General features: G+C 38.4%; 1 protein-coding gene across 1 annotated transcript in view; it reads right to left on the bottom strand.

The window, feature by feature from the left end:
- Positions 1–14020, bottom strand: part of RALGAPA2 (Ral GTPase activating protein catalytic alpha subunit 2) — an 898249-nt gene that overhangs the window by 465273 nt on the left and 418956 nt on the right. The window contains 3 exon segments of the mRNA XM_030196220.1: positions 5406–5474; positions 7200–7310; positions 13323–13431. Of these exon segments, the coding sequence (XP_030052080.1) occupies positions 5406–5474; positions 7200–7310; positions 13323–13431 (289 nt within the window).

Here is a 14020-nt window from a genome sequence, read left to right as displayed (position 1 = left end):
TATGTTTTGGGATGGGAAGTATTATCCAGCAAGCACGTTGGCATTAGTGCATGCTAGTCAGATAATGCTGGCTTAACCGGAGAGCACTTAGCACCTCCTAAATAGGAGACGCCCCCGGATTAATATTTTTGCAGGTCGTGTGCTAACAGAAAAATTAGTGCAGGACGTGCATAAAGAAAAAGAAAAAAAGCCCTATTTTAGGGATATGCATCCTTACATGAAGGGGGGAGATTTTAAAAATACATATAGTAACATAGTAGATGAGGGCAGAGAAAGACCTGTACGGTCCATCCAGTCTGCCCAACAAGATAAACTCATATGTGCTACTTTATGTGTATACCTGACCTTGATTTGTTTCTGCCATTTTCAGGGCACAGATCGTAGAAGTTTGCCCAGCACTAGCCCCACATCCCAACCACTAGCCCCGCCTCCCACCACCTGCTCTCCACCCAATCTCCGCTAAGCTTCTAAGGATCTATTCCTTCTGAATAGGATTCCTTTATGTTTATCCCACGCATTTTTGAATTCTGTTACCGTTTTCATCTCCACCACCTCCCACAGGAGGCCATTCCATGTATCCACCACTCTCTCCGTGAAAAAATACTTCCTGACATTTTCTTGAGTCTGCCCCCCCCCCCCTTCAATCTCATTTCATGTCCTCTAGTTCTACCACCTTCCCATCTACGGAAAGGTTTGTTTGCGGATTAATACCTTTCAAATATTTGAACGTCTATATCGTATCAACTCTGTTTCTCTTTTCCTCAAGGGTACACATGTTCAGGTCAGCAAGTCTCTCCTCATACGTCTTGTAACGCAAATCCCACACCATTTTTGTAGCTTTTCTTTGCACTGCTTCAATTCTTTTTACATCCTTAGCAAGATACGGCCTCCAAAACTGAACACAATACTCCAGGGTGGGGCCTCACCAACGACTTATACAGGGGCATCAACACCTCCTTTTTTCTGCTGGTCACACCTCTCTCTATACAGCCTAGCAACCTTCTAGCTATGGCCACCGACTTGTCACACCGCCTTGTCAAATCTGTTACATTCTATCCAAAAGATACACACACACACAAGTAAATGCAAATTTCAAAAGGGAAAATATGCAAATATTTTGCCTTTGAGATCTGGTGTTGGGTAAAAAGTATAGTAAGCTTTGCATAAATGAAGGTCATTTGAAAATTGTCCCCAGTATATATTAGCTATAATTACAGGAATAAATTTTCAAAAAGTTGCTGAGCAACAAAAATGAAGTTCATTTTAAACAGCATTTTTAAGGGATTTTCAGGAAAACCTACTTGGCTAGACTGCTGGCATACAACTTACCTAAATGTAACAGTTTAAAATTTGGCTTGTCGGATTCAGGCCTACTATTTCTACAACTGCAATAAGCTAAAGTTAGCCACTTTTGGAATAATTTTATAAAGGTTTTACAAGTAGAGAAAGCCTTTTTCAAAACTGTGTGGTAGAACAGGCACATATAATCTATATGTCAACAAGACAGCACATACTTATACATGTGAGCAATGTAGGCATTCTTGGGTGTAAACCTTGGGCAGAGCAAGGGCAGAGTTCATATATATGCACATCTCTAAATATAAAAGGCACCACCAACGTTCTAATGAAGCCTCAAGCCGGAACTTTGAGGCGGTCTAGATATCCGGTTTGCCCAGCAGTGTCTACCCCGCCCTCGCGTCACAAAGTGATGACATCGAGGGCGGAACAGACACTGTTGGGCAAACCGGATATCATTTCCCCCTCTCGGCGGCCATTTCCACGGAGTGACTCGACAAAACGTGATCTCATCTCCCCCTCTCCGCGCCCATTTTGACGGAGCGCCATCGACGACCTGCAACACACGGACGAATAACATCGCCACGCACAACATCAGAGGGAGGGAGGGAGGGACGCACAAACGGACGAATAACATCGCCCCGCACAACGTCGGAGGGAGGGAGGGAGGGACGCAGGCAGGCAGGCAGCCTGAACGTTGGAGGGAGCCAGCCTGCCTGCCTGAACGTCGGAGGAAGGGAGCCAGCTTGAACGTCACAGTGGGAGGGAGCGCCACGACCCTGAAAGGCAGAGGGAGGGGGGGCACTCAAACCTGAAGCTGGGAGGGGAGAAGAACAGGAAAAAGGGGAGGGGAGGGAAGACGGGGGGAGGGGGAAAAAGGGCGGCAGACGGAGGAGCCACGATCCTGAAAGGCGTAGGGAGGGGGGGCCATGACCCTGAAGCTGGGAGGGGGAGGGGAGGAAACGGGAGGGGGAGGGGAAGGACAGGGGGAAGGGGGAACAAGGCTGGGAGACAGAGGGGGGGGGGGATGCCACACTCTCATTCTCTCACACACACACACTCTCACAAAGACATTCTCACTCTGTCACACACACACACTCGCACATTCACTCTGTCTCTCTCACATACTCACTGTCTCACACACTCTCTCAAACATACACACTACGATGGGGAAAAAGGCCAGGAGACGGAGGGGCCACAATCCTGAAAGGCGGAGGGAGGGGGGGCCACGACCCTGAAGCTGGGAGGGGCGCTGGGAACAAACATGGGACGGGGAGGGAAAGGAAGGGAGGAAGGGAAGACAGGGAGGGGGAAAGAGGGCGGCAGACGGAGGGGGGCCCCTGCGGCAGACACTCATTCTCTCACACACACACACACTCGCACATTCACTGTCTCTCTCTCTCTCTCACACACTCACTCTCTCAAACATACACACTACGATGAAAACCTTGCTAGCGCCCGTTTCATTGGTCTCAGAAACGGGCCTTTTTTACTAGTATTTTATAAAATACACAGTTACCCGTATAGCATACATGCACACATGTAAGCCCCAAGGTGTTTTTTAAAGTTTTGTATTGAAGAATCTGATTACCCCTGATGAAGGCAATATTGCCTAAACTTGGCCAAATCAGTCCTTCTTCAATAACACTTTTGAAGTGTTTGAAAAGTTCTTTTTAACTACAAGATCTGATTAAGCATGGTGTGCACTTCATTTTTATGCCATTTGTTTTTGAAATCGAGAGTTTTTAAGGTTTTTATTGTATTTTTAAATCACAGCAGCCATGTTGTTCCCCAGGTCTTCACTGGAATGCACAGGTGGAACACATGGCATTTTTAATGTTTTAATATTATTTATTGTTTTAAAGGCATTTCTGAATGTTTTAGGGAGTGTTTTCACTTATGCTTAACATTTCTTTAAAGTTTTGTGAGTAATAAGTGTTATCTGCGCTTCTCTTTACTTCAGTGAATCAATGTGCATGTCATGTGATCCACCTTCAGTTCATAAGGAGCACACTTGTCACATTCTACTTATGCTGCAAGCACAGTGACCCCCCTTGGATGATTTTGTTTGGTTTTACCTTTCTGTATGCTTTTTTTCTGTGTGTATTTTTTTAAATCACCACACCAGACAGCAAAATTCCTCCATATGAATTTGTAAGACCTTCCAGTGCAGCATTTTTCAACCAGTGTGCCACGGCTCCTCCCCAGGTGTGCTGCAGGCAGGGGCAAACTGACCATCTGGGCAACTGAGCAGTGCCCGAGGACCCAGAGAACCAGGGGGCCCAGTGCCTCCCCCTTCATGAACTAGCATTTCTCCCACTCCCCTCCCCCTGCCCCGGTTTACCTTAAACCACGTCTTCTAAGGAGGTTCTCCACCAGACAAGACTTGAAAAAAAAAGTGTTTTATTTTGAATTTATTAGCTATGTTAGTTTAAGAAATGTATATTGTGGATGTCTTTGCATTATGTTCAGTAGAAGAGGAAATGCATTTCTTTTTTATTTCTCCCATGTTGTGGTACATGTCTAGTTTGACGTCTTGGGGTTCCCAGTTCAATTTTTGTCTTTATTATTTCTATTTCTAATTTGTGATCCCGTTCTGTATTTGGTGAGGGTCTATCTGTGTTTTGCGTGTGAATGAGGTATGGGTTTCTGCTGGCATGTAGCTTCTGTGTAGAGATCTGTAGCTGCCCTACTTGTTCTGTTTTACTAGTAGGAAAAGGTGTATTGGTTGTTTTGGGTCCAGTGTAATATTTGTAGTGCTGCCTATTCATATGTAGAGTTCTTGCTATTTGAACTATAAGAATTAGTGCTACTGTTGCTATAGCTCAGATGACAAGAAAATCAGAATATTTTTGAATGGTGCCTTCCATGTTTCTGAATTCATGTGATTTATCTTTGAAGTGTATTGTTGCCATTTTGCCAACTTGTGTCTTCAGTAAAAATATTCAACTTTAAAGATAACACAATGATTAAAAATGTAATTATTGAACTTTAAATACAATCTTAATACTCCTTAAATGATAAAATATATATCCTTAAAAACTGATGGTGTGACTTGTTAGAATGCTGCAAGATAAAAAAAGGTTGAAAATCACTATTCTAGTGGAATCTCTCCTTAAAGCCAGAAATACCTGCAACACGTTGTCAGGCAAATTCAAAGAAGCTATTATTACCCTTTCAACAGCCTAGCTGTAAGGGTGAGGAAACTCAATGTAAGAATGCAGAGCTTGTGTGATCAATAATGGGGAATTCCATAGTTTTATGGGTCTTATGGAAAGTTCCAGAAGAACAGGGAACCATATTTGTCTTGGCCAATGCAGGACAATATGAATTATGATTCTCATGTCCCATCTGATTCCAGGGGAGTTTTTGCTTTCAAGGGAACTGGAGGACATGTAAACAAAACCCTTCTTCATTCTAGAAGGCAGGCATCAGAGGCTAGCATGCCATGTGTTCCTATCACAGAGCAGAAATGAGGCACCTTCCTGTTCTGAGGAATTGCAAATATATCTATTGTGGGAGTCGTTAGAGCTCTTCAGCTTGGAGAAAAGATGGCTGAGGGGAGATATGATAGAGGTCCATAAAATAATGAGTGGAGTGGAATGGGTAGACGTGAATCGTTTGTTTCCTCTTTCCAAAAATAATAGGACTAGGAGGCATGCGATGAAGCTAAAAAAGTAGTACATTTAAAACGAATCAGAGAAAATGTTTCTTCACTTAACGTGTAATTAAACTCTGGAATTCGTTGCCAGAGAATGTGGTAAAGGCGGTTAGCTTAGTGGGGTTTTAAAAAGATTTGGATGGCTTCCTAAAGGAAAAGGCCACAGACCATTATTAAATTGACTTGGGGAAAATGCACTGCTTATTTCTAGGATAAGCAGCATAAAATGTATTGTATTTTTCAGGGGAATCTTGCCAGGTATTTGTGACCTCGATTGGCCACTGTTGGAAACAGGATGCTGGGCTTGATGGACCTTTGGTCTGTCCCAGTGTGGCAATGCTTATGTAATGGTACGGCTCACTTTTAATATCATAATCACACTCTCCTATTTTGGCTGTTGTTTTGTGCTATCAGTTTAGCTGCAACAAAATATTATTATACACAGTACCTTCTTATCAGTCTCTACAGAGGAATATTCAGCACTAGGTAAAAGGAACGCAATAGTGGCCACCAGGATCTGTATAGAAAGCAAAATATTATATATACTGAGTAAAATTAGACAAAAATCAAATGAAATAGCTTAAAAGAAGTAATTATTAGATACATGCCAGATATTCAGTATTGCTCTCTATATTAAGAAAAATAAACGCCACATAAAAAAAGGAGTGGTTCACTGTCATATATTATCTCTTTTCTCACATTTACTTGTACATAAATTATTTTTGATGAAGGATTCTACAGCCATATGGAGATCAGAAATTCAGCAGGACTTTTCCATTTCTATACTACCTTGTATCCCCTAGAGGGAAGATTGTACACCATATTAAACCCAATATGGGAAAATTGCAGTTAATAAGAATGATATTGATATTAATGTAGGAACCACTCCTACCTAGATAAGTCCCACTCATCTAGTCCATATCTGAATTTCCAGCATTACCCAGATAATGCTACCAAAAATTCAGACAACTGCACTGGCACTATCCAGGTAGTACCCAGGCAATCTAGGGGCAGAGCCTTTACGGAGCTTCCACTGACCCAGTTGGTGATGATTTTCAGTCCACTGATCAGATAACAGCCCAGATAAATTTAGGACAAAAAAAAGACTGTCCTAACTTTATCTGATTACTTACCCAGGTACTGGTTTGTACATCGCCAGTACCTAGAAAAGTGCCAGTGAGCAAGGTATACTGGGATATAAACGCTAATATCCAAATATAAACTAACTTCAGCCACTAATGTTTAAACCAAATGCTAACCACAGTGGCTGAATATTATTCTCACAATTTTTTATGTAATGCTCATTTATCCATGAAACTACCAAATAGCTTCAAAAGCTACTTAGATTGCACCAGAAATGTCAATATGCAAAGGTTTATGGCCAAATTTATTTCAAATCAAAAATTAGGAACAATAATCTAATAGTTCTCTCAAAACTATACATCAAACATAAATAGAGAACTCATATATATTACTAACAAACCAATTAAAAACTCAAACCATATAAATTTTATTACAATATTAAGCAATTGATCAAAAATCCCCACTAGGTTTCCCCATAAAAATGCGTTCGTGTTTGTGCATGCTGACAAGCATATGTTGGAAGGGATTTGGTAGTCCCTAAACTATTACTTTGTTATAATTGACCCTAATAAGGTTTGGATATACAGCTTCTGAGGACGCCATGCTTATGAAACACAGTATTGTTTCGGGCTAGACGAATTGATTTACTTAACTCTACTACATTTGTATCTGGACATTACTGATTAGGACTTTCTTGGATCAAGAACATTTCTGATTAACTATTTCACTATGGTTTGCAAGATGAAGATCATCCATCTTGGTATGGTGCATTCAAGAACAGTTGGAAACTGATCTACATATAGGTTTGATTAAAGAAAACTGAAATATTATTCTATACATAGATTTGATGGACATGTACTTTGAAAAACTTTTTAAATGTGTGCACATTTTTATGGGGAACCCTAGTGGGGACTTACGATTGTTCAATTGCTTAATATTGAAATAAAGGGCCCTGTTTACTAAGGTGCACTAGCGTTTTTAGCATGCACTAAAAATTAGCGCGCGCTAACGCTAGAGACACTCATAGGAGTAGATAGGTGGCTCTAGCATTAGCGTGTGCTAATTTTAGCACATGCAAAAATGCTAGAACGCCTACAGCGAGGCTTAGTAAACATGGCCCAAAACTTTTATGGTTACATTTATTTCAAGACAGACATACTTCAGTAATTTTCCTGGATAATGGTGATTCATAGTTCTGTAGCTCTTTCCAGTAGAAAACCAGCAAATGAAGGACATCACAGGCCACACAAGCAACTACTTTATTTGAAAACTGTAAGAAAAAAATATCTCTTAATAGAAATGAACACAAATACTTCATATTTTTTTTTAATGAATTTGCAGTATATATACAATATACAAAATCAAGCAAATAATCAGAATACTCATTAGGAAAGAAAGAAAAAACAAACCAAATAGAAAAAAGATCTTAGTATTTGGTCCACATCTAGGGAGTCAATAAGACCAAAAAAGAAAAAGAAAAAATGAAAGGTAAATATATCAAGCTGTATGGACAAACGTTAAACTTATAATTACTGCCACCATTTACACAACCAAAGAACAACATTATTAAATTTTACCAGCCTGAACAACAGGTTTATATGCTAGAAATAATTCCGATTGAGAAGGATCAAAGAAAACATATCTATTGCTCCCATAAGTGATCAGCCATTTACAAGGGAATTTAAGGGAAAACACAGTTCCCATACATTTATTAATGTATGTACTTTTTCTTCTTTTAATTGATCATTTATTTTGCAGAAAAATTACTTCCCAACAATGATTGTTTTCTTAATTTACATTTATATAGGACACACCCAAGCTTTTTATTCATTCGTTTGGGGTCAACAGAACTAAAAGGACACAAGAAGCAGGGCTCTTAGTGAAATGCCAACACTATTTGTGGTGGGGAATGAAAGCTTGGGTATTTTATTGTAACACAATTTTAGGAAAAGTAAATAAACACATCAGTAGCTCATACATGAATATACCAACTCAGATTGCTCGTTGAGAATGTGGTCATCAATAATTCCTAAAGCATCCCCAAAGTAAATTAAAAACACCTAAAAACCTGTTTTCTAAAGTACAGATATATGTTGTGTAAAATTCAACCATCCATCTTTACATATTTAGGGCCCTGTAAACTGTGATAGAGGTGCGCTAGCATTTTTAGGGTGCACTAAATGCTAGAGAAACCCATAGGAATATAGGGGAGTCTCTAGCGTTTAGAGTGCACTAAAAACGCTAGAACACCTTAGTAAGCACGGCCCTAACTGTTCAATGACATTCATTCAAACAGAAACTAGTATGCAGTTCCATTGATGCCATCATGGCAAAAGCAGTTGACTACGTTTACATATACTTAACACTTAGGTTACTTTTACCTAGTAAAAAAATATATACTCTCTAACTTTCTGTGGTTAGTTTTAAAATGTATATTTTAGCAAAAACAGCGATTTTTAAAAATGTTTTTGAGTCTTGGTTTCCAGTCTTCTTGTAAGTCACAAATAAAGAACCTATAACCTCCCCCACTTTGTTTTCAAAAGGTTTGTTTTTGAAGACTGTTTTATTTTGGACATTTAAACATTAAGAAAGGAGTAACTTTTCAGTATAAATAGAGGGCAGGATTCAAGATGGAGGACTCCTGCACGGAAGTATGAAGCTGCTGCTCTGCTGTCTGTAAGCAAGAAACTGCTGAAGTAAGTTTATCCCTGCTCTTTTATTCTGGTTTTTTTTTACTTTATCATTATAGCACTATTTTATAGTTAACACTTTTCTCACACTCCTCCACTTTTAATATAGTGCTTTTAAATATAGTGCCTTTAACCCATGTTACATCAGTGCTTTATTTTATCACTCCAGCACCACTGAGCACAGAGCTTATTTTGTGATTTTTTTTAACTTTATCATTATAGAACTATTTTACAGTTGTTTGACCCCTTCCTCACATTCTTCCCCTTTAAAATATAGAGGGGCATTTTCAAAAGAAACATCTAAGTTGGAATGTGGATGTTTTACAAAGACGTCCAAATTCGGAGGCGGGGAGAAGGTCATTTTCAAATAAAGATGGACGTCCATCTTTTGTTTCGAAAATACCAAGGACGTCCTGTGATTTGGTCCATTTTTGAACAAAAAAAACGTCCAAATGCAAGATGTCCAAAACAGAGGAGAGGCTTAATGGTTAGTGCAGCGGGCTTTGATCCTGGCAACATGGGTTAAATTCCCACTGCTGCTCCTTGAGACTTTGGGCAAGTCAAATACAGAAAGGGCATTTTTGGATATGACATCTAAGTCTGAATTTGGACGTTTTTTTGTAAGGGAGGGAAAGGGAAATGGGACTTGATATACCGCCTTTCTGAGGTTTTTGCAACTACATTCAAAGCGGTTTACATATATTCAGGTACTTATTTTGTACCAGGGACAATGGAGGGTTAAGTGACTTGCCCAGAGTCACAAGGAGCTGCAGTGGGAATCGAACTCAGTTCCCCAGGATCAAAGTCCACTGCACTAACCACTAGGCTTCTCCATGTCCAAAATCAGAACAGGAAAGATCATTTTCTACAAAAAAAAAAGCCTCGCTTTTCCTTTTGAAAGTGCTGTTTGGAAAAATGTTTTGTGATTTGGGGGAGTAAGGGGAGGTGATCCCCAAGTCCCTCCAGTGGTCATTTGGGGCACCTCGTGTGTGGAGTAGAGTAGCAGCCTAGTGGTTAGTGCAGCAGACTTTGATCCTAGAGAAGTGGGTTCAACTCCCACTGCAGTTATTCGTCATAAAAACAGGTCTAGCTCAAAACGTCTAAGTTTTAGTCTGTCGTCGTCTTTGTTTTGTTCCATTATCGCTGAAAGATATCCGTGTCTTAGGAACGCCCGAGTCCCACCTTGAACACACCCCTGGCACGCCCCCTTGAGATCTGGTACATCCTTCTGACGGACTGCAGTTGGAATCGGGTTTCGATTATACTGATTTGGACGTCCAGTTTCCGATTTATGTCAAAAGATGGACGTCCATCTCTTTCGAAAATGAGCCTGATAGTGCCTTTAACCCATGTTACATTTAGTGCTTTGCTTTATCACTTCAGCACTAGATATGGAGCTTTTAATTTTTCTTTCTTTTGCTATTTTTCTCTCTTATGCTATTCCTTCAGGTCATCTTGGATGCTCAGTTTTACCACCAGGGCTAAGTATTGTGTGTCCCTGGTTAGGTGTGTCACTTTAATTTTTTTTAATTTGATTTCTATGTATGCTTAATGAGTTAGATTGTTTTATATATCTTTTTAAGTGTCTTACTTGTATATGAGGATTTTAACTAAGTTCTCTTCATTTATTAAAGATTTATATACAGATGTCTTTTATTTTGATATAAATGTTTCTTACACTGTAAGCAGATAGCTTTATTTACATGTTCTAATTTGCTTTTTTTATATGTGTATTTTTTTTGTTAGTTGTTTACAGTTTACCCCTGATGCAGCCTTATTAGTGAAACGTGACCACATCGGGACTGTTTGAATAAAGATTCTCTTGATTTTATAGTGTCTGCTTTGATGTTTTTTTTTTCTTTTCTTATTTGTTTACTGGACATTGTGCTCAGCATTTTTGGACTCAACATTCATCAAAATTATTTTGATTCCTGATGCAGGTGCATTGTGGTGCCGATATACAGACTGCGTAGAGTCTTTGTCATTTTACTGTATCTTTTAATAAATATCCTTCATTGTTCCGGAACCACTGACTCCATTATTCCCAGCAGGTCTTTGTAATAGCTTTTGACAGTTTTAATAACTCTTCTACAAAAACGAATGATGTAGTTCCAGGAGAGGCAACCAAACTGGGAGGAAGGGTAGCAAGGAACTCATCCATCATAGCCAAAACTAGGATTGATGATTGTAGTTTTTGAGCCTCCAATTTCAGTACTCAACGTTTCAAGTTTATTTATATCTTGATATACCGACTATTAATGTACTATCTAAGTGGTCTACAATATATCAAGTAAATGCTACTATTAACGGGTAGAAAGGAACTAAAATATTTATAGAAAAGGAAGAGCTTTTTCCAGAGACAAGAGACGCCAGATAGACGGAATGTAAGTAATGGCTTATTAGGTGTATTTTCATCGACGGTAGTAGGTGTGCGACACTATTGGCAGTAAAACTACTTTTATAATACAACGTTTGGTGAGCCCGGGTCTTTTTAGCATTGCTTAATGATTAATTCACTTTCTTTATGACTAGACACGTAATTCAAAGTCGTGTGGCAGTGAGCACCTTCTGAGACTATGCTTGAGCTATCTAGCCTCTTTATGATGGATGTTGATAGAATTATAGCTCCTAATTCTATGTATTATGGCCACAAGAAGATATCAGACGCTATGCAGATACAATTCATTATATATGTATGTACATTGTTGGTAGGAGCAATTATAATTATTTATACAATTATATTTAGGTTATGTCTTTTTGGCCCCTCTCGGAGAGCTGTTTTTTCAAACTGAGATCACTTGCACATGTGAGTCCCTGTTTAGGATGTGCTCTTATTCATTTTAGTTTTGATTTTTTGATTTCTGATTGATTCTTTGTTGTTTCTCATGTTGTCCTGTTCTTTTCCCTACAGTATATTTCTGGAATTATCCAATACAATTTTTCCAATTTGAATTATAGAGGATTTTTGTGTAGGTGGGTGTTTTTAAAATCTAAAAATTTCAAAAGTTTCCTTTGTGTACCTGTCGATATCTGTGCTATTATTTTATTGTTCTTTTTATTATTATTCTGATTTTTTATGGATTGATTTAAATATATACATATATAAGTTTTAAATATGATATTTATGTATTGGTGAACTATTTCGGGTTATCGAATGTTTATTTATTTAAATATATACATGCATTTTCTGAAATATATTTTATTATATTTTAATATGTTTTTTTAAAGTTTATCCGTGTGACTGTATACATATATATTTATATACATGTCCTTTTCTATGTGGGATATTGGTGCTATATATATATATATGTGTGTATATATATATATATATATATTTTTTTTTTTTTTCTCGCAATTTTTTGCATGCATTTTACTTTATGAGTGGTTAGTAAGTTTCTTTTTAACTGTGTATACACGTTATTTTAATATGATTTTAGAAGAGCAACTGTATAACTATATCTGTGTTATTATTTCTTGTAGCCCCTGAAGCAGCCCCTGCTGGACGAAACACGGCCTGTGTCAGATTATTTTTTTATATATATGTTTATGTGTTTATATTTTTATTTGAATTGTGTTAATAAATTACGTTCTTAACGATCTGCTTTGTGCATTTTCCATCTTGGAGCTTGCAGACCGTCTGCCTTTGTGCTTTCTTGGACCCTATCTAAGTGGTTTACAATATATCAAGTAAATGCTACTATTAACGGGTAGAAAGGAACTAAAATATTTATAGAAAAGGAAGAGCGTAAAGAAAAAAAAGAGAGAAAAGAGATTATTTGCAGGGTTGTGACATCACATTAGTGCTGGTTGACAGTACAAAAGAATATTGTTGTGGTAAAGGGAACGACAGTCTAGAACCCTGCATTGTGCAGAAGAGTCCACTGTGCTGTACTTGCTGGAACCATTGTCAGCACAGCATTGGTAAACAATCTGCTTCTTCACAGACAGTGCACAAGGTAGCCTGTGTCTGGGGCTTGGTGAAGCTTCTGCACTGATGACATCAGAAGCTAGAATGTGCCACAGGTTTGCAGATGTTTCTTAATAGGCACATTAAGACCACACATCTGGACTGGTCTAGGAAGGGTAAAACAGGTTGTCTTCTGCAGCTCTCATCCATATATGCCCAAAAATAAGATATCTTAGCTATCTAGTATACAAGTCTTAATGGCTGTACTTTAATAAAGTAAATGTGCAATTTTCATTGACCTGTAACAATGACTTTTCTAGAATAAGCACTTAGTTGCTTTAAGAACCTCATGCTTGGTAGACTGTGAAGGCAATAAACATGTTGGGATTAATATGGTTGAATTTTTGACACATTAAAGAACTAATTTATCAAATGTTGTCTCCTATATAGTAAATATAGTAAAAGTATTTTAGAAATTAAGATTCGTGGCTATAGCTAATGACAAGAGAACCTAAAATTCTGCTAAAATTATTTAGGCTGAACTACAGCCTTTAACATCATAGTCTTATTAAATGTATGTTTGCAGTGACCATAGTTTTTAATAGAGTTCAATTCAAATATAGCACACATTTAAGAAATCCTTAACCAGTTTGAAAAGTGCAGTATTATTTGATATAAACAGTACCTTAAGTGTCACCCCAATAACATTTATTGCATCCTTCACTTGAAGATGGTTTGTACACTGCACCAATTCTTCACATATCCATATTCCAAGACAGCATACAGCAATACACCTTAAAAAATGCAAAACCAGAAATACATAACTTTGGTTATATATTCCCCTAACACAAATTACTGAGATTTTACAATAAAATGGGTGTTTTATCAAAATACACAAGTAATGTCTCATAACAATATGATTAATATATCTGAAATATATATTTTTTTAAATTTTTAACTATTGATTTTTAATTCTTTGAGGCAGAAGAAAAATTCCCCTTGCTTATTTCTCCTGTGGCACAAAATTTCACAAATTCCACCTCACGTTCTACTGATTAGTAAGACCATAAATAAGGCTGCAGTGTTATGTACTGATATAAAACCAAGATGACCATGCTGTAGCAAGCCGCGCCACTCCAGAGCTCTGCAATCTCCAGCCTCTGCCTCCTCCTTGATCAATGCCCCAGTGAGCCAACAACCCTGGGACCTCTTCACAGTGCCCTGCCAAGAGGGTCCTGAGGAAAAGTGTCTTGGAGGTCCAATGCACCAGAAGATGACGTCTTTGATCCTGAGTAGGAATACTCAGGGAGCTGTTGAAGCCACGTGGGCCATTACCAACGCACCACAGCAATAGAGGCATGGCAGAACAGCAGTCCGACCAAG

This window comes from Microcaecilia unicolor, chromosome 3 (genome assembly GCF_901765095.1).
Source record: "Microcaecilia unicolor chromosome 3, aMicUni1.1, whole genome shotgun sequence".
Taxonomy (NCBI): domain Eukaryota; kingdom Metazoa; phylum Chordata; class Amphibia; order Gymnophiona; family Siphonopidae; genus Microcaecilia; species Microcaecilia unicolor.
The sequence above is the reverse complement of the archived record's forward strand: the minus strand, read 5'-3'. Positions and strand labels throughout refer to the sequence as shown.